This window comes from Jaculus jaculus, chromosome 6 (assembly GCF_020740685.1).
Source record: "Jaculus jaculus isolate mJacJac1 chromosome 6, mJacJac1.mat.Y.cur, whole genome shotgun sequence".
NCBI classification, from domain to species: Eukaryota; Metazoa; Chordata; class Mammalia; order Rodentia; family Dipodidae; genus Jaculus; species Jaculus jaculus.
The window spans coordinates 96,419,411-96,443,403 of record NC_059107.1 but is presented as its reverse complement, the minus strand read 5'-3'; the positions used below and the strand labels follow the sequence as shown (position 1 = coordinate 96,443,403).

General features: G+C 49.1%; 1 protein-coding gene across 3 annotated transcripts; it reads left to right on the top strand.

Moving 5' to 3' along the window:
- The first annotated feature begins 254 nt into the window (after positions 1–254).
- Map3k12 (mitogen-activated protein kinase kinase kinase 12) lies at positions 255–23,635 on the top strand. Of its 3 annotated transcripts, none has more exons than XM_045152762.1 (14): positions 255–345; positions 15,301–15,779; positions 16,227–16,410; positions 16,594–16,785; positions 17,040–17,198; positions 17,339–17,497; positions 20,134–20,242; positions 20,418–20,527; positions 20,756–20,872; positions 20,986–21,123; positions 21,270–21,891; positions 22,063–22,133; positions 22,216–22,489; positions 22,901–23,635. In XM_045152762.1, the coding sequence occupies exons 2-14, from the start codon at positions 15,335–15,337 to the stop codon at positions 22,994–22,996; spliced, it is 2,676 nt and encodes an 891-aa protein (XP_045008697.1). In that variant the 5' UTR covers positions 255–345; positions 15,301–15,334; the 3' UTR covers positions 22,997–23,635. The 3 variants fall into 3 exon arrangements, with proteins under 3 accessions (XP_045008697.1, XP_045008698.1, XP_045008696.1); XM_045152763.1 differs by lacking the exon at positions 255–345 and adding an exon at positions 8,143–8,695 and having other exon boundaries at positions 22,216–22,481; XM_045152761.1 differs by lacking the exon at positions 255–345 and adding an exon at positions 8,143–8,695.
- The last annotated feature ends 358 nt before the right edge of the window (positions 23,636–23,993 follow it).

Below are 23,993 nucleotides of genomic sequence, written 5' to 3'. Positions count from 1 at the left end.
GGATGGCAGCAGCAGGCTCCTTTAAGAGGCCGGCGGCTCCAGCGCAGCATCCCCCGCTCAGGGCGTGTCCGTCCCGGGGGGCCAGGGGCGGGGGCCTTAGAAGGAGCGGGAGTTCAAGCCGAGTGGGGACCGGGCTACGAGTCGGGGGTAGGGGTAGACAGCTCGGGCTGACGCTCGTACACCTGGACTCCGCACAAGCATCGCCGGTGACAGCGCCCCAGGTCCGGTCGAGGGCAGCGGGGGGGAGGAGGGAAGGAGGAGGAGAAGGAGGAGGAGGCGGGAGCAGCATCCGGAGCGGAGCTGCAGCAGCGCCGCCTTTTGTGCTGCGGCCGCGGAGCCCCCGAGGTGAGAGCTTGGCCGAGTTGTGGGGATGGGGGGGGGGGGGTGGCAGGGATGGGTCCGGGTCTTGGGATCCGGGGGTGGAAGGTCGGCATACAGATGTGGCGTGGTTGGGGAGGAGGTGACGTGAGGATGCAGAGGCCGTGCGGATGGAGGAACTAGGGACCTGGACCCGACGCCTGGAGATGAGAAGGAGGGGAACAGAGCTGGGGGATGCTGCGGCCCAGCCTGGAGATGAAGAGCCTCTAGAGCTGTGATGGATGTGTGGGGTAGAGAGGGGCTGGGGTCAGACTTAAAGGACAGCAGGCAAAAAGCATATTCCCTTCTCTGGCTCACCCTCCAGATGGAGAGGGAAGGAGAGTTGTGGCCCCCTCCAGGGCAGGGAAGGAAGGGATAGGCCTTAGGTATCCACTGCCTACCCCTCCCCCACACATGCACACCTAGCGGGCTCCACCTGAAGATTACGGTGGCACCTGCTATTGCATGCCTTGGCGAGGGTTCCCCTCTCCTTCCATCTGTGATGCTCCTATTCCCCTCCAGCTGTGGCATCCCTTACCATCCAGCTGTTGCATCTTCCTCTTCCATTTGTGAGTGGCTGTCCTCCTCTCTGTCCCCTCCTGTGGCTCCCATAACCCATTTTCCAGGTCAGGCCTTCAAGAACCTCCACCCTTTCCTCACTCCCCAGACTCCTTGGTTTCCTATGCTGGTACCCTAGCCCTTGACTGAGAGATGGTATAGTAAGGGGCTTGGGCTCCACAGGCAGTGAGAGGAATGCAGGTAGGAGTCATACCTTGTAGGTCTTTGTAGCTCCCTGTCTGCTGCCACTTTGGCCTTCAGCCAGGAGGGACTGTAATGAGGTCTCCTCAACTCCAACCCATGTCCCCTCAAGTCACCTCATAGTCCCTCCAAACCTTTCCCCAACTCTCCAGGCTGCCTCCATTGCTCTGGGAGCCGAGGTATTCAGCCAGAACGTCATCCTAAACTCAAGCTGTCAAAAAGGATTCAGGAAAGGAAGGGCCCAAACAGTTTCTGAGCTTAATGTCTAGACAACAAAGTTTCTCTTGAGTTCAAGGGTCCTGCCCCTCCTGTTTCACATTTAAGGAGGAAAAGGTATGTGTCTCAAACTGTCCCTGCTCATTGTTGACTGCCAAGATGCTAGGGAGAACCCAAGGCTAGTACATGTGAAAGCCCACAACACAGTGATAGGTACAGGAGATGAGAGGTGGGAGGGACGAGATGGTTCAGGATTTCCTAGACTTCGTCACAACTGAGGGTGGCCTAACCCTTCTACAAGGCAGTTGCTGCTCCTCAGTTCCTACCTGAAAATTATGTGATACAGGACCCCTAAGTTCTAGTGCCCACTTCTACCCCTCTGCTTCCTATAACCTAAAGAGCTAGAGGGGACAGGGAACCAGCCCTTTTGGAAGTCGCTGCAGAGGCACAAGGAAGATCCTATTGAAAGTATGTCAGTAGAAAACAGGAAAGCTTCAGGAAGGATTGGCCACAGAGCCTGCTCTGTCCTGTTCATTTGCTCCCAGAAAGACTGGGATCATGTGTGTACTGGGAAAGCAGTGACACTTTCCAGAGCATAGTGAGGAGCTCCAGAGGACAGTCCCCTGCCTTCTGGTGGCTGCTTCTTCCTTTTTCTGTCTGTCTTCCTCCTCTCCCCTCTTCCTCATACTGGAAATTGATCCTAGAGCCTTGCATATGCTTGGCAAACTGTCTCCCACCAAACTACATCACCAGCTCTGTTCTAAGTTTTGTTTTGACACAGGGTCTCCACTAAGCTGCCTACAAATGCCTTGAACTTTCAGTCCTCCTACCTCAGCCTCTGGAATAGCTGAGATTATAGGCCTGTTCCACTATGCCTGGCTGCTTTCTTCTTTCTTTGCTCTTCCCCCCACCCTTTCCTCCTGTGCTCTCTCATTGCCTCTTGTTTTGAGGAAAATAAAGGAAATCATACTTGTAAAAAACATATCCTACCTGCCAGGTGTGGTGGCTCACATCTTTAGAACTTGCACTCAGAAGGTTGAGGTAGAAGGATCACCATGAGTTCCAGGCCAGCTTGGGCTAAAGTTAAGTCCCTACTTCAAAAACAACAACAAAAAGCTTATCAGCTGGGCATGATGGCACACATCTGTAATCCCAGAACTTGGGAGGTAAAGACTGGCAAATGAGGAATTCAAGGTCATCCTCAGCTACATAGCACATTCAAGGCCAGCTTGGGCTACGTGAGACCCTGTCTCAAACAAAACAAAGACCTTTTGTACTTCATACTTGTTAAGCACTGTTTGCATGATGGCTGCATTAAAAAAAAAATATTTGAGAGAGAGAGAAAGAGAATGGGCACACCATGGCCTCCAGCCACTGGAAATGAACTCCAGATGCATGTGCCACCTTGTGCATCTGGCTTATGTGGGACCTGGGGAATTGAACCTGAGTCCTTAAGCTTCACAGGCAAGCACCTTAACCACTCTCTCTCCAGCCTGTCTGCATTTTGGCGGGGTTGGGGGGGACATATCCATCCTGTGTGCCAAGTACTGGGCCAAGAACTTTATGTTGGTTATTTCAATAATGTGTATATCAAGATTAAGTTATACCATGTTATCATCGTCTCTGCTTTAGGAGGAGACTGAAACTCATTTGAAACCAAACAGCCTGCCATGGTGGTACATGCCAGTAATCAATGAACTGGAGATAAGTCAGGAAGATCAAGAGTACTAGGTCAGCCTTAACCACATTGTGAGACAGCCCTGTCTCAAAAACCAAGACAGAGCTAGAGAGAAGGCACAGTGGGTCAAGTACTTGCTGCACAAGAATGAGGAACAAAGTTTGGATCCTCAGCACCTATGTAAATACTGAGTTGGGGAGAAGACCTCTGTAATGTTGGGAGGCAGAGACAGGCAAGTCCCTAAGGCAAGATGGCTAGCTAGACTAGCAGAAACAGTCAGTTCTGGGTTGAGTGAGAGACCCTCTCTCAATAAATAAGGTAGAGAGCCAGGCGTGGTGGCACACACCTTTGATCCCAGCACTCAGGAGGCAGAAGTAGGAGGATCACCATGAGTTCAAGGCCACCCTGAGATGACAGAGTTAATTCCAGGTCAGCCTGGGCCAGAGTGAGACCTTACCTCCAAAAACAAAAACATAAATAAGTAAATAAATAAATAAGGTAGAGAGAGATTGAGGGGGACACATGATGTCATCTGGCCTTCCCAGGCACCTGCATACATGTGCACACACAAGAATATGCATGTATACCACTCACCCAAAACAGGGTAACATGCAACAACTGCTACCACTTCAACTTGAAGCCAGGACTGTGTCACCAGCCTGTTCTTAACCACCACACCATAGAAGAAGGCCTGACATAGGTGCTACTTTCCCCAGCTAGCGGTGAAGAGACAGATTTGTTAGGAAGTCCAGCACTGCAGGTCACCCACCTGGTCAGGAACAGAAATAACACTCCAACCAGGATCTCTGATGCTGAGGTCCATGTCTTCCCCCATGGTAACCCTCCCTCCATCCTTTACCACACAGTTCTGCTAAGCCTGGGGACAGGAATGGATAGATGATCCACAAATTATATTAACTTTTTTGTAGTTTAAAGGCTGAAGGCCTAGCTCAGTTGGTAGAGTGCTAGTGTAGCATGCATGAAGCCCTTGGTTTGATCCCCAATATATAAACCAAGGAGGTGATGTACAGCTGTAATCCCAGCACTTGGGAGGGGGCATGAGAATCAGGAGTTCAAGGTTATCCATAACTATATTGGAATTCTTGGCCAGCCTGATTACATGATGCTCTGAATTAAAAAAAAAAAAAAGTAAAAGAAATTAAAAATTATTATTGTGGGTTTTCAAGGTAGGGTCTCGCTCTAGTCCAAGCTGACCTGAATTTACTATGTCATCTCAGGATGGCCTTGAACTCATAGTGATCCTCCTACCTCTGCCTCCTGAGTGCTGGGATTAAAGCTGTGCACCACCATGCCCAGCTCAAAATTGTTATTGAAATACTAGTAAAGGGCTGGGAGATGGTTTAGTGGTTAAAGCTCTTGTTTGCAATGCCTGTTGGCTTGGGTTCAATTTCCCAATGCCCAGATAAACCCAGATGTAAAACATGCCACAAGCATCTGGTGTTTGTGTGCAACAGTAAGACCCTGGTGTGCCAACATACACATAACATACATGCAACTAAGTAAATGAAAATATTTTAAATACTAGAAAATAAGGATAAGCCATAAGAAGAAAATTGATGATCCAAGTGTAACCATAATGCAAATATATAATCCCAGCACTCATGAGGCAGAGGCAGGGAATCAGGAATTTCAAGACTAGCCTGGGTTACATTAAACCCAGTCTCATAAAATCAAAACGAAGGAAAGAAAGGAAAGGAAGGAGACAGAAGATAAGAAAATTGAAATATCCAGGCCATCATGGTGGCATAGGCCTTTAATCACTGCATTTTGGAGGCTGAGGTAAGAAGATCACCTTGAGTTCCAGGAAGCCTGGGATAGGGTGAACCCTAACTTAAAAAAAAATATTTGGGGGCTGGAGATGGCTCAGCATTAAGACACTTGACTGCAAAGTCCTAACCATCCAAATTCAATTCCTTAGCCACTTTGTGCCAGATGCACAAAGTGGTGCATGAGTCTGGAGTCTGTTTGCAGTGTCTCCCTCTCCACTCTCTGTCTGGAGGGGAGGCATGGTTGGGGGAGGCTGGGATAGGAGTCACTGTGAGTTCATTCAAGGCCACTTTGAGACTACATAGTGAATTCCAGGTCAGCATGGGCTATAGCAGAGGTAGGAGGATAGCTATGAGTTGGAGGCCACCCTGAGATCACATACCACCACATACTGAATTCCAGGTCAGCCTAGGCTAGAGCAAGACTCTACCTCAAAAAAAAAAAAAAAAAAAAAAGGGCTGGAGAGGTGGCTTAGCAGTTAAGGCACTTGCCTATAAAGCCAAAGGACCCAGGTTTGATTCTCGAGGACACATGGTGGCACATGCATTTGGGGTTTGTGTACCCATTTCTCTCTCCCTCTACCTCTCAAGTAACTAAGTGAATAAAAGTAAAATATTTTTTTTAAAAAGAAGAAAATTAAAATATCCATAGTCATACCTACCTAAAAATGGTTATACCTTTCAGATTTTTTTTGGAGGGGAGGGGGACTGGGTCTCACTATGTAGCCCAGTGTGTCCTTGAACTTGAGATCCTCCTACCTCAGCCTCTGAGTAGTGACCTTACAGGCATATGCCACAAGCATATACCTGGCTCCTTTCAACTACTTTTAAATGCAGAGCCGGCTTTTGTTGACGCATACTCAGCTTCTTCCAGGCCTACCTGACTGCTCCTGCTCCCCACTCCTCCTGGGACCTCCATGTGCAAGCCTGAGGGCAAAGCCAAGCCCTCATTCCATCACCCCATCACCAGAGGGGTGTAGTGGTAATGCTGTTTGGTTGAATAAACCCCCAAAGTGAATGGGTCCAAGGTGAGGACAGGGCACAGAGCACCAGGGCCTCCCTGCACAGTGAGGGGAAACGTCTGCAGGATGGCTGATGTGGTGGAGGGAAGAACACTACCAGGTGACCTCCGGAACCTAAAGTCACCATGGGTCCTGGGGAAACAGAACAGAGATCAGTTCTCTTTCTGGTCAGACGCCTCTCCAGCACCCATAAAGACCTAGTGTCCAGCCAGCCAGAAAGAGCCAGGAGGCAGGCCTGGCTTACTGCACTCTACCTCCTCCTTACTTAACCCTTCTCGTGTAAGGCTAGGGTGGCGTTTGAGAGTCCTCCCAGTTCAAGAGACCAGGCAGGGCCACCAAACTAGCTCTGCTCCCTTCAAGTTCACAGCTGGCTTTTCTCTCAAGCAGCACTGGCCACCTTTCTGTGAGAAGTGTGGCAGTAAGACCATCAGGGCCTGACTGGCAAAGGATGAGGACCTCAGTTCTCCCAGCTCTCAGGGGAGGGCCCTGAAAGTGACAGCTCTTTCCGTCTTAGCATTCCTGTCCAAAGGCAATTTAAAGCAGTCAGTAGCCAGGCAGGAGGCACAGCTGTACTCCATCAGTCCTCCATCTCACAGGGGTCACAGTGCCTTACCAGGATTCCTAAGTCAGGGTCATTTGACCCTCCTCAGCCCAGCTCAGAGAGAAGGGAGGCTTCGTTTCATCCTAAGAGGAAAATGAGGTCCAGGCCAGAAGAGGGCCCTCAGTGTGAGCACCCAAGGAAGGCACAGACAAATGGCCATGCCTGAGTGAAGCTGCCAGAACTGGCCAACAGGCAAGCCACTGGCCATAGAGATTCTGCTGTTGGAGCAGCCGAGCTAGAGAGAACTCACAGGGTTCACTTGCAACATGAGCTCTTAGACTGGAGAACCCAGGAGGAATAGTGGGAGATGACCTATGGCCCCCATTCTGTGGCCTTCTTGTGGAGTCTTTGGAACCCGCCAGCAGAGGGGAGCTGAGTCTCTGCAGCTCTTCCCTTGACAGACCTACGGCTGCTGTGAACTTTCAGAGTCTGAGGCAGATGCACAGTCAACCTTTCCAACTTGTGGTTAACAGAATGATTGACACACCCCCCCTACCCCTACCTTCCCCCTCCCAGGCTCTGCATAATTCATGGCCAGGGAGACAGCACCCCTCCCCCAAGTGACCAAATGTCTGGGCCTGGGGCTCCTAGTCTGATAACCACCGCCCCCCCCAAAGCCCTGGCGCCAAGGCCCAGCTGGGGGGCAGTGAGACACAGATGGCAGGTCAGGACTAAAGGAAGCAAAGAGTGGTGTTTATGGGAAAGAGGAATCTCCAGTTCCATGGCTCCCTGGGGCCCCTTGTCTTTAGGTCAGCCTGGAAGAGCTGTCATTAGCCCCAGGATGGAGTCGGGTACACTGAGCCTGGCTAAATACCCCTTTTTCTGGGTCTTATATCTTGCTGCTCCATCCATTTCCACTGCCCTAAAAGGTGAGCAGGTGGAAAGACTTTCCTCCCCAGCCGCTGGCCATGGTTACCACCAGGGCCCCAGGGAGGCCTCTGTGGGCTGAAGGAGGCTGGGCTGCAAGTGTCTCGAAGTGCGCCCTCCTCTCTATGCCTAACCCTAGCTGCCAACCAGAGGGTTGAAAATTTCCTTCATAAAGCTTCGTGGTGTGGTACTGAAGGCTGGACTTCTTGATAGGACGTGGTCACTGGGGAGGGAGAAAGTAACGTGTGTTTCTCGGCTCCCTTTCATCCCCATTTTCTCTGCTTTTCCAAGCCGGCTTGTCAGGCCAGCTTCTCCAGGTGTGGTGGTGTTGACCTGTCCCTTAGATAGACTCTCCACTGCTCGTCCCTGCCTCCCTGTCTCCATTTTCTGCTTTCCTTCTCTGGTCCTGCACCCCCCAAAGCCAGCCTCATGAGTCCTCTCCCTCCACCACCAGCCGCTTTCACTCCATCTGATGCCCCAGCCGAATGTGTGCAGGTCGGAGGTAGGTACGAGCTAAAGGGACCGACCTTGGATCTGCACCTACATCCTGGGAAGCATCCGGGGACCCGCCACCTGCGCCTCGCCAGGTCAGGGGAGTGCTCAGGCGCGGCCCCGCCCCCGCGCGCCGCTCACGTGACCCTGGGCTAATCTTGTCTCGGTGACTTCACACGCCGCCATGGGCCTAGTCGTCATGGTTACGCCGCAGCGCCCGGCACTTCCCCCAGCCCACCGTGCCCTCCCTTCCCCCACCCTCCTCCGCGGCCGAGCCCCCGGCCCCACGCCACGTGACGGCTGGGAAGGAAGGAGGAGGGGAGGGAGGGAAGGTGGGGGCGGCGGCCGTAACCCCTTCCTCTCCTCTGAATGGTCCTGACTTGAGCTTGCGGGGGCTGGGGGTCCATTACTGGTGGCGGACGCCCGCCGAGGTCCCGCTCACCCTCCTTCCCAGCCTTGGTCCCGCGGCTGGGCGGCCGGCCGAAGCTTTGGGGGTCCTGGAGAAATTCTCCACCATGGTATTGGCACGTTTGGCCCATGTTCGACTGTAATTGTCTCTCTCCCTCTCCCCCAAACGTCTCCGTGTTGGGGATTCAGAGGCTGAACTCGAGTATGATTTCCGGTTTCTGGGCTTCAGTTTTTTTTCCTAGAACCTAAGAGGACCAATAATGCCTCCGTTACTAGGCTGTGAGGATGGAGGGAGTTGAGAGATCTGTAATAGACGCGGCCCTGGGGTGGCAAGAGCAGTGCTTCCACCTCACCCAGTGCCTTCCTGCGCCGGGTGCTACTGGAAGCCGGGTGGGAGCCACGAACAGGGTAGCACCCGAGGGCTGTGCCAGCGCGGAAGAGGCGATATCCTCCAGCATGAAGAGGCCAGAGACCAGAAGTGCAGGCTAGGCATAGCACGTGCCTGAGGGTAAGTTTGAGTTACTTCATTAGTCGTGGCGCCACCAGCAGGTTACTTAGTGCTTCTGTGCGTGTGCCGAAGTTGTAAAATGCAGCTAGCCATGCCCACTGCCTCACAATATAGCCCAGACTGACCTAGAACTCACTTTGTAGCCAAGGATGACCTTGAATTTAAGATCCTCCCTGCCTCCACCTACTGAGTCCCTGGGATTACAGAGTGGGCCACCATTGTTTATGCAGTGCTGGTAATTGAAACGCAAGGCTTTGTGTGTGCTAGGCAAGCACTGTACTAACTGAGTTCCATCCCTAGCCCTGCCGCCTAATAGATTGATTAGTGGCCATACTTATACACTCATACCAGAGGGTGACATATAGGTAAACCTTTCATGAAAGTTAACTTTGCCATGCAGCACCCTGGTTCAGAAGCTTTAAGTATAGGTGGGTGTCACGCCAGACCAGATATTAACAGCAGTGGAGATGGAGATTACTGGATAAAGGGTAGTGGGCCACATAAGGGCTTGAAGCAGTTGTATTTCAGGTCCTTCTGAAGCTGGGTAGGAATGGGGGGAGAACTTGGAGCTGATTTAAGAGGAATTTATTGTAGACCAGGTGATTAAAAACTAGTAAAATTTCAAGGAAAGTAGTAATAGGAGACTAGAGAAGACAGAATGAGAGTGGGTCAGGTTTTTATCTCACACAATATGATTAAGAATGCATGGCAGCTGGCATGGAGGCGCCCACCTTTAATCCCAGCACTTGGGAGGCAGAGGTAGGAGGATCACCAAGGTAGGAGTTCAAGGCCACCCTGAGACTACATAGTGAATTCCAGGTCAGCCTAAGCTACAAGGAGACCCTACCTCGAAAAAAAAACCAAAAAATGCATGGCAGCCGGGTGTGGTGGCACAGGACGCCTGTAATTGCCATGAGTTCGAGGTCAGCTTGGGCTAGAGTGAGCCTCTACCTCCAAAATTAAACAAAAAAGTAAAATGCATGGCAGTCGTGCCCTGGAGACTACTGCAGAGACAGAGGAAAGACCGGATTAAGGGATCATTAGAGGGATTCTTACTGTCAGGAGTCTTCAAATCTCATGATTTGATAATCAACTAGACTGCAGGTGGAACAGCATGACTCTTGGTGTCAAGTTCTAGACTAGCTTGAAAAGGCAGGAAAGTTTGCTGTGCCTGGATGACAGGTAGTTCAGCCCTGTGTGCAGCTGGAGAAGTAAGAGCTCAACTAGAATTTGCCTGAGGTTGCTCAGTCATTAAATGGCAGAACCAAGTCTAAGATCGGGCTTTGTTGTTGCTGAGTTTTTTGTGTTTGATTTTCCAAGGTAGGGTCTCGCTCTAGCTGAGGCTGACCTGGAGTTCACTATGTATTCTCAGGGTAGCCTTGAACTCATGGCAATCCACCTACCTCTGCCTCCCGAGAACTGGGATTAAAGGAGTGCACCACCACACCCGATTAGCTGTTTTTATAACTTACTTGTGTGTGTGTGTGCCCATCCACATGTGTGTGTGAGTGTGAGCACACTTGCACCATGGCACGCATGTACAGATTAGAGGACAACTTTCTGGTCAGTCTTTGCCTGTCTAATTCTTTGAGGCAGTTTCTCACTCTGGATTTTTTTTTTTTTTTTTTTTTTTTGAGGTAGGGTCTCACTCTCTAGCCCAGGCTGACCTGGAATTCACTATAGTCTCAGGGTGGCCTTTAACTCCTGTCTTTGGTCCTCCTATCTCTGTCTCCCAAGTGCTGGGATTAAAGGCATGTGCCACCACACCTGGCTCACTCTGGATTCTTGCTCTGCTTTTCCTTGCTACTCTCGCTTCTAGCTTCTGGGAGATTCTCCTGTCTCCACTTCCCATCACTTTTAGTAGCAGTGGCAGTATGCTGAAATTACAGAAGCCCTCTGTGTCCTCTGTCATTTGTGCAAGAAAGCACCTTTAACCATTGAGCCATCTCCACAACCCTGATTTAAATCTTTCCATGTTTGGGTTTCCATGTCTGAGGAACTTGAATACTCCAGCATTAGTAGCCAGAGTATATCCACTGAACCATCTTCTGAGCCTCTGTTGTGGTTCTTTTTCTGGTGCCGGCTAGAGATTGAACCCAGGACCTTATGCTAGTTTGTGTGCTTGGGGTTTTTTTTGTTGTTGTTCATTTTTTATTTATTTATTTGAGAGCGACAGACACAGAGAGAAAGACAGATAGAGGGAGAGAGAGAGAATGGGCGCGCCAGGGCTTCCAGCCACTGCAAACGAACTCCAGACGCGTGCGCCCCCTTGTGCATCTGGCTAACATGGGACCTGGGGAACCGAGCCTTGAACCGGGGTCCTTAGGCTTCACAGGCAAGCGCTTAACCGCTAAGCCATCTCTCCAGCTCTGGTTTTGGTTTTTTTGTTTTTCTGAGGTAGGATCTCACTCTAGTTCAGGCTGACCTGGAATTCACTATGTAGTCTCAGGGTGGCCTCAAACTCACAGCGATCCTCCTACCTCTTCCGAGTACTGGGATTAAAGGTGTTGGCTATGTATGCTTGTTTTTGTTTGAGTGTTGGAATAATGGGTGTGTACCACATAGCCCAGATGGACTATTTTATTTATTTTGAGACAGGGTCTCTTATATCTATGCCTGCCTTGAACTTCTGCCCTCCCTGCCTCTGCTTTCAGAGTGCTGGAATTACAAGTGTACACCACTACACCTAGCTTACAGTGAATCAAATCCAGAGCTTTCAAAGGACTAGTTCAATTCCTCAGTACCCACATAAAGCTGGATGCACAAGGTGGCTGGCCATGTGTCTGGAGTTCATTTGCAATGGTTAGAGGCCCTGACATACCCATTCTCTCTGCCTCTTCCTCTATCTCCCAAATAAGTCGTCTTTTTGCTTGTTTGTATTGTTTGTTTGTTATTGAAAACTCCAGGGCTATGCTAGGCAAGCACTCTATCAATGGAGCTACATTCCCAACTCCAGGATTTGTGAGGATGTTTTTGTTTTGGTTTGGTTTAATTTGGTTTTTTGTTGTTTCAGTATTTCATGGTAGGCTCTTGCTCTAACCCAGAATGGTCTGGAATTTACTTTGTAGTCTCAGGCTGACCTTGAACTCACAGCATTTCTCCTGCTTCCACCCCCCCCCCAAGTGCTAGGATTAAGGGTATGTGCCACCATGACTGGCTGGTAGTGATTTTTTTTTAAAACAGGCTCTCACGTTGTAGCCCAAACTGCCTTGAACTCACTATACACACCAGGTTGTCCTTGAAATCATAGAAATACAATTGCCTCAGCTCCCTGAGTGCGGGGATTATAAAATGTGAGCCAACACACCTGGCTTAGGACTTAATGGCTTTTAATAGTTGCTCTTTTTTTTATTTGTTTGTTTGGTTGGGTTTTTTTGAGGAAGGGTCTTGCTCTAGCCCAGACTGAACTGGAACCCACTATATTGTATCAGGGTAGCCTTGAAGTCACTGCAGTCTTCCTACCTCTGCCTCCCAAGTGCTGGGACTAAAGGGATGTGCCACCACTCCTGACCCCCCCAAAAATTTTTTTAATTTATTTCCAAAGGGCAGGGTACAACCAGAGCCTCCTGCTGCTGCAAAGGAACCCAACGCAACTACCACTATGTGCATTTGACTTATGTGGGTACTGGGGAATTGAACTCACGCCGATAGGACATGCTAGCAAGTGCTTTAACCAAAGCCATCTCTCCAGCCCTTGTTGATTTTTCTTTTTCTTTAAATCCAAACGCATGCATCACCTTGTGCATCTGGCTTACATGGGTCCTGGGAAATCAAACCTTGGTTCTTTGGCTTTGCAGGCAAGTGCCTTGACTCCTAAGCCATTTCTCTAGCCCCTGGGTTACTTTTTAAATAGCACTGAGATATAAATTTGGACAAACTTCCATTTCTTGGGAAGCTGAATCTCAGTTTAGGGAGATGCAAGTAGGGCAGTAGAAAGAAGAAATGGGCTCTCTCTTGGCCCTTAGGGAGGAGCTGCTGATGGGAGAGCTCAGGAGGATGAGTCAGTAAGCTACAGCTTCCTAGGCCCATTTGGACCGTTCTGCCTTTATTACCAATGTGCGGAGGTATAAAGTAGAACTTTGTGGTTAGAACTTTGTAAACTGTGGGTTCACTTATCTTTGGAGAGATCTGGGTATGTGCTGTGAGCACTGCAAGAATGGTCCAGATATGAGTGCCCCTGAGAGTGCTTCAGTGACTAGGGAGGCCTAGGAGCATCATTTTTTTTTAAAGCATTCTTCTTTTTTTTTTTTTTTTTTTTTAATTTATTTATTTGAGAGCGACAGACACAGAGAGAAAGACAGATACAGAGAGAGAGAGAGAATGGGCGTGCCAGGGCTTCCAGCCTCTGCAAACAAACTCCAGACGCGTGCGCCCCCTTGTGCATCTGGCTAACATGGGACCTGGGGAACCGAGCCTCGAATGGGGTCCTTAGGCTTCACAGGCAAGCGCTTAACCGCTAAGCCATCTCTCCAGCCCAAGGAGCATCATTTTGAAGGTGCTTGTATGAAAGGTCTACCAGTATATGTATGCTTTAATGTGAGAGAGATCTAGGTATATTGCTACTGTGTGCTTGAGGTTGAAACAAAGTAAAGGTGTCCAACTTTCATATGACATCTGTGTGCACCTGTGAGCCTCAGTTGAAAGAAACATATGCTGCCTCTGCATCAAAGTGTGCACAGAGATGTGGACTAGGCTGTTACATCTGTAGTTGGTTTCTTTGCTTTGGTATTTATTTATTTTTATTGGTTTTTATTTATTTACAGATTTACTTATTTTGTTTTTTCAAGGTATGGTCTCATTATAGTCCAGGCTGACTTGAAATTCAATATGTAGTCTCAGGGTGGCCTTGAACTCATGACTATCCTCCTACCTCTGCCTCCCAAGGGCTGGGGTTAAAGGCGTGCATCATGCCTGGCTTTTGTTTATTTGTGTGTGTGTGTGTGTGTGTGTGTGTGTGTATGTGTGTGTGTGAGAGAGAGAGAGAATTGGTACACCAGGGCCTCAGCCACTGCAGTCAAACTCCACATGTGTGCACCACCTTGTGTGCATGCATCACCTTGTGTGTCTGACTTGGGTGGGTTCTGGGGAGTCAAACCTGGGTCCTTAGGCTTTGCAGGCAAGCACCTTAACTGCCGATCTATTTCTCTAACCGTTTTGTTTTGGTTCTTTAAACTTTTTAAAAGTATTTTATTTTTCTTTATTTATTTGAGAGAGAAAGAGAAATAGGGAGGGAGAGAATGGGTGTGCCACTGCAAACAAACTCCAGATACATGCACCCCCTTGTGCATCTGTTTTATTTGGGTCCTTTGGATTTGCAGACAAGTGCCATAACCACTAAGACATTTCTCCAGCCCTGGTTCTTTAATTTTTATTTGTGTGTGCACATACATGTGCGTGTATGTATGGGTGTGCCCAGGTCTTTTGTCACTGCAAATGAATGCCAGACACAGAACCACTTTTTGGTCTGCCTTTATGTTGGTGCTGGGGAATTGAACCTGGACCAGCAAGCTCTGCAAGCAAGTACCTTTAACTACTGGGCCATCTCCCAAGCTCAGAAAGTGCTCTCAACCACCTCTGTGGATTTCATTTTATTAGCATCTGAGTGGGACTGCCATTGTGTCAACCTGTGAATGATAATTATGTTACATAGGCCAAGTGTTCTGGTGTACACTTTTAATCCCAGCATTTGGGAGGCAGAGGTAGGAGGATCACAGTGAGTTTGAGGCCAGCTTGGGACTACAGAGTAAGTTCCAGATCAACCCAGGCTAGTGAGACCCTACCTCAAAAAAAGGGGAGCAGGTTCATAGAGATGCCTCAGCAGTTAAGGCACTTGACTGCAAAGCCTAAGGACCAAGGTTCAATCCCCCAGTACCCACATAAGCAAGATGCACTAGGTGGCACATTCATCTGGCGTTTGTGTGCAGTGGCTGGAGGCCCTGGCTCATGCATTTTCTCAAATAAAAATTTTTTTTAATTTATTTATTTGAGAGTGACAGAGAGAAAAAGGCAGGGAGAGAAAGGAAGGAAGGAAGGAGGGAAGGAAGGAAAGAAAGAAAGAAAGGGTGCATCAGGGCCTCCAGCCACTGCAAACGAAGTCTAGATGCAAGCACCCCCTTTGTGCATCTGGCTAACATGGGTCCTGGGGAATGGAGCCTCGAACCAGGGTCCTTAGGCTTCACAGGCAAGTGCTTAACGGCTAAGCCATCTCCCCAGCCCGCAAGTAAAAAATTTTTTAAATATGTTACATATATTCCAGAGTAGTGCTTAAGATTGCTAATAGATGCCTGAGAAGTCAATGTACACCAGGTTTCCCATGAAGGATAACTGAGAGTGGACCAACTTTCTTTTTTTAAATATTTTTACTTTTATTTACTTACTTGACAAAGGTGGAGGGCAGGTCCTCCAGCCACTGCAAACTCCAGAAGCATCTGCCTCCTGTGCATCTGGCTAATGTGGGTCCTGGAGAACTGAACATGGGTCCTTTGGTTTTGCAGGCAAACGCCTTAACCACTAAGCCACCCCTCCAGCCCCCAACTTTCAACTCTCTCTGCAACAAGCTTTCCAGGTTGCCCCTCTGATGGCACCTCCCTCCTTCATTCTCACAGGGCCTGCTGCTCAGCCCCACGCCACCCGGAGGCTATGGCCTGCCTCCATGAGACCCGCACACCCTCCCCTTCCTTTGGGGGCTTTGTGTCTACACTAAGTGAGGCATCCATGCGCAAGCTGGACCCTGACACTTCAGACTGCACCCCTGAGAAGGACCTGACACCTACCCAGTGTGTGCTTCGCGATGTTGTGCCTCTGGGTGGGCAGAGTGGGGGTGGGCCCAGTCCCTCCCCAGGTGGAGAGCCGCCTCCTGAGCCTTTTGCCAACAGTGTCCTGCAGCTACATGAGCAGGATGCAAGTGGCCCAGGGGGAGCCACTGGGTCACCTGAGAGTCGAGCATCTAGAGTTCGAGCTGACGAGGTGAGGTTGCAGTGCCAGAGTGGCAGTGGCTTCCTTGAAGGTCTCTTTGGCTGCTTGCGCCCCGTCTGGACCATGATTGGCAAGGCCTACTCGACAGAGCACAAGCAACAGCAGGAAGGTAGGCCAGGCCCCCTGTAGGACCCTTGTGAGCCTTGAACAAGAAGCCTGATATGTTGGCAGCCCTGCCTAACTTACCCAGTGGTTCCTTCCTGCCCCGCTGCAGACCTAGTTCCCTTGCCCACTTACTCGTCTGATTAGCTTCACTCCCAGTGTTTTGTTTGTTGCATTTGTTTGCTTTTCTGGTGCTGGGGATCACATGCAGGATCTCCTACCTGCTACAAAATAGATAGGCACTCTCACTGAGCTTCACCCCCCAGCTTTCTTTAAAGCCACCCAGCTATTTCCTTCCCAGTCCACTGACTGAAGTCCAGTCTTTTCAGCCTGCTTTAGTAAACTTTCTGCCTCACTCTTGAGTTGTTTCAACCATCCCAATACTGGCCTTGAGTGTGTCACAAAGTCCTTGAATGTAGTTCTGAGCCTGTGGCACTATACCTCCTACCCACAGACCTTTGGGAAGTCCCCTTTGAGGAAATCATGGATCTGCAGTGGGTAGGCTCAGGGGCCCAGGGTGCTGTTTTCCTGGGACGCTTCCATGGGGAGGAGGTGGCTGTGAAGAAGGTCCGAGACCTCAAGGAGACTGACATCAAGCACCTGCGAAAGCTGAAACACCCCAACATCATCACTTTCAAGTAAGGTCTAGGGCAGTGGCTGGAACGACTATGCTGAGGCCTGGGGGTCCCTGGGAAGTAGGACTTGCCTCATGCTTCCCTAAATGAAACCCCAAAATGGCATGGGTGGTAATGTGTGTCCCAGGTGCACATCAGGTGGATGTTGGACTGACCAAGGCTTTCAGCAGACTTTTTCTCCCTCAGGGGTGTTTGCACACAGGCTCCCTGCTATTGCATCCTCATGGAGTTCTGTGCCCAAGGCCAACTGTATGAGGTGCTGCGGGCTGGTCGTCCTGTCACCCCCTCCTTGCTTGTTGACTGGTCTATGGGCATTGCTGGTGGAATGAATTACCTGCACCTTCACAAGATCATCCACAGAGACCTCAAGTCCCCCAAGTGAGTAAGCAAGCAGGCAGGCAAGGAGAAGCTAATGTGCATGTAGGTGACCCACCAAAGGCAGTGTGGCCATCTGACTGCTTCTAGGTCCATATGGCTATTTCAAAAACTTCCAAGTGACAGTCCTTGGGAGGGCTATGGTGAGCCTGTCACCTTTGGGTGTTCAAAACATTGTCACAGTGAAAGGCAGCTACAGATGTTAGATGGGGGAGTGAGGAAGGGCGTGGACCCCATCTGACTACATTCTTTACCAGCATGCTAATCACATACGACGATGTGGTGAAGATCTCAGATTTTGGCACTTCCAAGGAGCTGAGTGACAAGAGCACCAAGATGTCCTTTGCAGGGACAGTAGCCTGGATGGCCCCTGAGGTGATTCGCAATGAGCCCGTATCTGAGAAGGTTGACATCTGGTAAGCCCCTGGTTGAGGACTGAAAATAATGGGTGGCCACCAAGGGGTAGGGTGTTTCCAAGACTTAAGCATACATAAGACAGCAACTAGGGAATCCCTGGAGGGACCCCCTCCCGAGTAATGTTCTCTTTTATCTTCAGGTCCTTTGGGGTGGTGTTATGGGAACTACTGACTGGTGAGATTCCGTACAAAGACGTAGATTCCTCAGCCATTATCTGGGGTGTGGGAAGCAACAGTCTCCATCTGCCTGTGCCCTCCAGCTGTCCAGATGGCTTCAAAATCTTGCTTCGCCAGTGCTGGTAAGGATGACCTGGCCTGGGAGACTGGGCCTAACAAAGTTGGAGTAAGGGAGTATTGAGGGAGAGCTAGCACCTGCAACCCAGACATCTAGCCCCAGAATCATTAATAGGAAAAGCAGACCACAGCTCTTCAATGCAGCTTTCCAAGAACTAGAACCCAGGATGTGGACCAAGGGAAATATAACTGAAAACTGAGAGGTGTTGAATTGACCATTAATCTACAGGAGTACATTAGATTCAAAGACAGATTTGCATAGTGGTAGCCCATCTGAACCTGTTTCCACATCTGTAAAGTTCGGGGGGATACCTGCTATCCTAGATTGCTGTGAAGTACCAAACAGCTCATGGAAAGAGGAAGGAGGTATCACTGAGCTGAACAGATTTAGCCTCACATAGACCTAGAATGCAGTGGGGAAAGTTGGAAGTATTACTGTCATCAAGCATTTCAGCAAAGTTTTTTGCTGTTGTTGTTTTGGGGTAATACAGCAGGAAGTTTTTTTGTTATTTGAGAGCTATAGAGGGAAAGAGAATGGGTGCGTCAGGGCCTCTAGCCAATGCAATAAACTCCAGATGCATGTCACCTTGTGCATCTAGCTTACAGAGATACTGGGGAATTGAACCTGGACCCTCAGGCTTCGCAGGCAAGCACCTTAACCAGGCGCTAAGTCATATCTCCAGTCCCAAAGTACTTTTTTATTCTATTTATTTGAGACAGTGAGAGAGAAGGAGAGAGAATGGGTGCACCAGGGCCTCTAGCCACTGCAAACTCCAGATGCATGCACCACCATGTGTATCTTGCTTATAGGGACCTGGAGAATCAAACCTGGGTCCTTAGGCTTTGCAGACCTGTGCCTTAACTGCTAAGCCATCTCTCCAGCCCTTAATTTTTTAATTTAATTTTATTTTTTTTTAGCAAGAGTATAGATACACCATGGCCTCCTGCCACTTGCAAATAAATTCAAAGTATTGCTACTTTGTGCATCTGGTCTGATGTGGGTACTGGGAAATCAAATGTGGGCTGTCAGGCTTTGCAAGAAAGTGCCTTTTAAGCTGCTGAGCCATATCCTCAGCCAAAGTTGTTTGTTTCAAGGCAGGGTTTCACTCTAACCCAGGCTGACTTGAAATTCACTATATAATCTCAGAGTGGCCTCACTTATGGTGATCCTACTACCTCTGCCTCCTGGGTGCTGGGATTAAAGGCCTGCATCACCATGCTCCGCCCAAGAAGTTTTATTAAAGAGCAACACAAAAGTATAAATCAGGGGACTGGAGAGATGGCACAGTGGTTAAGGGCACTTGCTTGCAAATTCTTCTGACCCAAGTTCCATACCCCAGTACCCATGTAAAGCCAGAAGCATAAAGTAGCTCATGCATCTGGTGCTCCTTTACACTGGCAAGAAGCCCTGGCATACCCATCATCTCTCAATTCCTGCCCCCCCCACCCCCGAGGTAGGGTCTCATTCTAGCCCAGCTGACCTGGTATTCACTATGTAATCTCAGTGTGGTCTTGAACTCACAGCTCTCCTACCTCTGCTTCCCAAGTGCTGGGGTTAAAGACATGCATCACCACACATGGCTACAAAAAAATTTTGTACTTTATTCATTTGAGAGAAAGAGGCAGATAAGAGAATGGCGTGCCAGGTCCTCTAGCCACTGCAAATGAACTCCAGACACAAATAACACTTGTGAATCTAGCTTTCCTGGGTACTGGGGAATCAAACCTAGGTTCTTAGGCTTCCCAGGCAAGAGCTTAAACCACTAAGCCATCTCTAGAGCCCTAATTTTTTCTTTTTGTTTTTTCCTTTTTGGCTTTTTGAGGTAGGGTTTCACTCTAGCTCAGGCTGACCAGGAATTCACTATGTAGTCTCAGTTAGCCTCAAACTCAAGGCAATCCTCTTGAGTGCTGGGATTAAAGGTGTGCACCTGGACACCTGGCTGGTTTGTATTTAAAAAAACAAAAAACACTTTGGAGGCAGTATTAGAAGGATCACCATTGGTTCAAGGCCACATAGTGAATTCCAGGTCAGCTGGGCTAGAGTGAGACCCTTCCTTGAAAAACAAATAAGTAAATAAAACATAAAAAGTACAAATAAGGTATGTTGATATGCTACAAGAACCTGTTTCCTTGAGTGAGAATACAAGAGCCCCATGTATGTCTCTTTTGATGGCGTTACTCAAAAAAGCTTTGTTTTGTCTTGAGGTAGTATCAAGGTAGCCTCGAACACCCAGTCATCTTCCTGCCTCAGCCTCTCAAGTACTGGGATTAAAGGCATGTGCCACCACAAAAAAAGTTAGAAAACAGGTCGTTAGTGCCAAGGGTGGTGGTGCACACCTTTAATCCCAGCACCAGGAGGTCAAGGTAGGAGGATTGCTGAGTTCAAGGCCAGCTATACATAGTGAATTCCAGGTCAGCCTGGGCTAGAGCAAGACCTTACAATGAAACACCAAAAAAGTAAAATAGGTTAAACAGGTTTCCTTACTGCTACAACTTTGATATGCTGATAATGTACTGCTAACTAGGACCATGCACTTCTCCTTCATCATCTAAAATGGTTCTCTAAAATACACATAGGGGAAAGGATGTTGTATTTCTTTCCACTTCCTCCTAAATTTCTTCTCAATTCTACTCTCTTCAGGAATAGTAAACCACGAAACCGTCCGTCATTCCGACAGATCCTACTACATTTGGACATTGCTTCAGCTGATGTGCTTTCCACACCCCAGGAGACTTACTTTAAGTCCCAGGTGTGCTGTGGGTAGGAAAATGAATCCCTGACTCCCTTTTTATTGAGATAATGTCAGTCTTTGAGAGGAGGCTGGGATTTTGCTCCAGCTTGTAGTGGTCAAGGCAACCTCAAAGAGCACAGGTCTGTAAGGTCAAATGACATAGTCCTCACCCATCACATCTCTCCATCCCCAGGCAGAGTGGCGGGAAGAAGTAAAACTTCATTTTGAAAAGATCAAATCAGAAGGGACCTGTCTACACCGTCTAGAAGAGGAGCTAGTAATGCGGAGGAGGGAGGAGCTAAGGTGTGTCTATTTGAGATGACTTTATTAACAGCAGGAACTGGCCATCATGAAGTGTCAGGGTTCAATATGGTACCAGGTGAACCCCATGGGGAACAAGCAGAGAGGAAGGGGGGTAGAGACAATGAGAGCACCAGGGCCTCTCATCACTGCTAAGAACTCCAGATTCACATGCCACTTTGTGCATCTGGCCTTATGTGGGTACGGGCTAACAGAACCTTGTCCTTGTAGACATGCCTTGGACATCAGGGAACACTATGAAAGGAAACTGGAGAGAGCCAACAACCTGTACATGGAACTGAATGCCCTCATGTTGCAGCTGGAACTTAAGGAGCGAGAACTGCTCAGGTCAGCCTACCAGTCCTCCTTACACACCTAGCCTCGTCTTAATAAAACTGCTTGATGCTACTGACCCCCTTTCTTGGTTATATGCACAACTGAAAATGTGCCTGTTTCTTTAGGCGGGAACAGGCTTTAGAGCGAAGGTGTCCAGGCCTGCTAAAGTCACACCCTTCCCGGGGCCTCCTGCATGGCAACACAATGGAGAAGCTCATCAAGAAGAGAAACGTACCACAGAAGCTGTCACCCCATAGCAAAAGGTGGGGATTGAGCTCATGAGGACTGAAGGGATGCTGGAGAGGCCACGGATACTTGGAGGTGGCTTGTATTGTCTTGTTCCCATTTAGGTACTTAATTTGAGTCCAAGTTTGCTAATCTCAACTCTCTACTTTTACTCCCTTACCAGGCCAGATATTCTCAAGACAGAGTCTTTACTACCTAAACTAGATGCAGCCCTAAGTGGGGTGGGGCTTCCTGGATGTCCTAAGGGTCCACCATCACCAGGAAGAAGTCGGCGTGGCAAGACACGTCACCGCAAGGCCAGCGCCAAGGGCAGCTGCGGGGACCTGCCTGGGCTTCGTGCAGCATTGCCACCTCATGAACCTGGAGGACTAGGAAGCCCAGGGGGACTAGGCATGGGACCCTCTGCTTGGGACGCCTGCCCCCCTGCTCTCCGTGGGCTTCACCATGACCTTCTACTCCGAAAGATGTCTTCATCATCCCCAGACCTGCTGTCAGCAGCTTTGGGAGCCCGGGGTCGGGGAGCAACAGGGGGAGCTGGGGATCCTGGCTCACCACCTCCACCCCGGGGTGATACTCCTCCAAGTGAGGGCTCAGCTCCTGGCTCCACCAGCCCGGATTCACCAGGGGGAGCCAAAGGGGAGCCACCTCCACCAGTAGGACCTGGTGAAGGTGTGGGGTTGCTGGGAACTGGAAGGGAAGGGACTACAGGCCGGGGAAGCCGGGCTGGGTCCCAGCACCTGACCCCAGCTGCACTGCTGTACAGGGCTGCAGTCACCAGGAGTCAGGTAAAGTATGGGGATGTTTTTGGTATGCTTTTACCTCTCCTTTTTCTCCTTGAGCACCCAAGTATCATGCCCCACATTACTATCAATTTTAACCTACTTCCTTTGTACCCTTTTGTAATTTTTAATAATCTCTTCCCATTTTTTGACCAGTCTCCTCCATCTTCCCTGTAGAAACGCGGGATCTCATCTGAAGAGGAAGAAGGAGAGGTGGATAGTGAAGTAGAGCTGACACCTAGCCAGAGGTGGAGTATAAACTGTTAATGGGATTCTTCTTTTGGGGGCTACGGAGGGGAGAACAAGCTGTGACCACCACCCAAAATTTAGGTGGCCCCAGGGCCTGAACATGCGCCAGTCACTATCTACCTTCAGCTCAGAAAATCCATCTGATGGGGAAGAAGGTACCGCTAGTGAGCCTTCCCCCAGTGGCACACCAGAAGTTGGCAGTACCAACACTGATGAGAGGCCAGATGAGCGGTCTGATGACATGTGCTCCCAGGGCTCAGAAATCCCACTGGACCCACCTGCTTCAGAGGTGCTTCCTGACCCTGAACCAAGCTCCTTGCCCACCCCACACCAAGACCTACTCAGAGGTGAGCAGGTGAGTTGAAAAGAAAGACCAGATACTAAACTGGGAGAGCTGGTTCCTAGTTGTTTCACATCTTTTTTGTGAGACAGTTGCAAAGGTGAGAAAAGTAGTTTCCAAGCCACTCAAGGTTTTGAGCCAGTTTCCTCCCATTACAAGGAAAGTGAACATTCTTGAGGTGGAATGTGATGTGTGTAGTAGAGCGTCTAGTATGGCACCTGACACCTAACTTGCATGACAGCTAATAACTATAGCCAGGAAGGATCCTGAAAGGAGTGTGGTGCCTTGGAAAATGGTCTGAACACATAGAAGCAACAAAACTAAGACACTGTATTAAAAAAAGACCCCAGCGAGGGGCCCTGAAGGAATCTGTAGTGCCGAGAGATGCTGAGCTACACCTCATTGCATTTCTACTCTTCCTCACAGGGCCCCAATCCTGAGGACTCAGACTGTGACAGCACTGAATTGGACAACTCCAACAGCGTTGATGCCTTGCGGCCCCCAGCCTCCCTCCCTCCATGAAAGCCACTCTTATTCCCTGTACATAGAGAAATATTTATATAAATAATATATATGCACCACATAATAAACAGATAGATGGGGCTGTCTCAGCCTTAAGTCAGGCTTAAGGGAGATTGACCCCCTGACCAATTTGCCTGGTCAGCTCTAGGGACACTGGCAGCTGTGGAAATAAATGACTCCAAGTACTGCCCTAGAAAGCTGTGCATAAAGGGAAACTGGCTCCTTCATGCTTCACCCATTCCTTATGTTCAGCAAGCAACTAGGCAATAGAAAAGCCAAGCTTGTTTCCATACTACCCTTGAAGGGGACAAGGAGAGGAACCATATAGACTGCACTTTTTTTTTCAGTTTACTCTGTTTACACATTTTGCACTTGGGAGGAGAGAAACTAAGGCTGGGTCCTCCCTTCTGAGGTTTCTCAGGTGGCAATGTAATTTCTTTGTCCCTCCTTTTCTCTGCCTAAGCCCTAGTTTAGGGTGCGGGGAAAGATTAGGAGACTGATAGCATGTGATGGCTCAGGCTGAAGAATTGGGGTGCTGTTTAAGTCCCTACTTTTATCCTGGTGCCTGATTGGGTTGGGGACTGTCATTGTAACCCCTGTGAAACAACCTTGAAATATAACCACTCCATGCAGGCCCAACTGTTGAGGGTTTTCTTGGTGAATGAAAAGGGTAGCATACACGGTTAACTTGGGTTTAAGAATTTATCTGAGGACTATGGGTAAGTTGCTTTCTACCTTTTATCACTAAATAAGTCAAATTCCAATCTTCTCAATTAGTATAAATGGTAGGGGTACATTATTTCTATGCTATGCCTTTTCTCTCTAGTGGAGGAGATAAGATCTAATTCTGCCATGTTACCCTAGAGGTAACATGGTTTGAGCTGGGCTCAAACTCGTGAATGATTCTCTTGCAGCTGCCTCCCAAGTTTTGGTGCACCACCACCACGCCTAGTTAGGTATACTTTACTAAATTATTTTATAAGACAAAAACAAAAGT

Coding starts and splice junctions, on each gene's coding strand:
- Map3k12 (XM_045152762.1), top strand. CDS start 15,335: ATGGCCTGCCTCCATGAGACCCGCACACCCTCCCCTTCCTTTGGGGGC. Junction 21,124..21,269: donor CTGTCACCCCATAGCAAAAG/GTGGGGATTGAG, acceptor CTCCCTTACCAG/GCCAGATATTCTCAAGACAG. Junction 22,134..22,215: donor GAGCTGACACCTAGCCAGAG/GTGGAGTATAAA, acceptor CCCAAAATTTAG/GTGGCCCCAGGGCCTGAACA.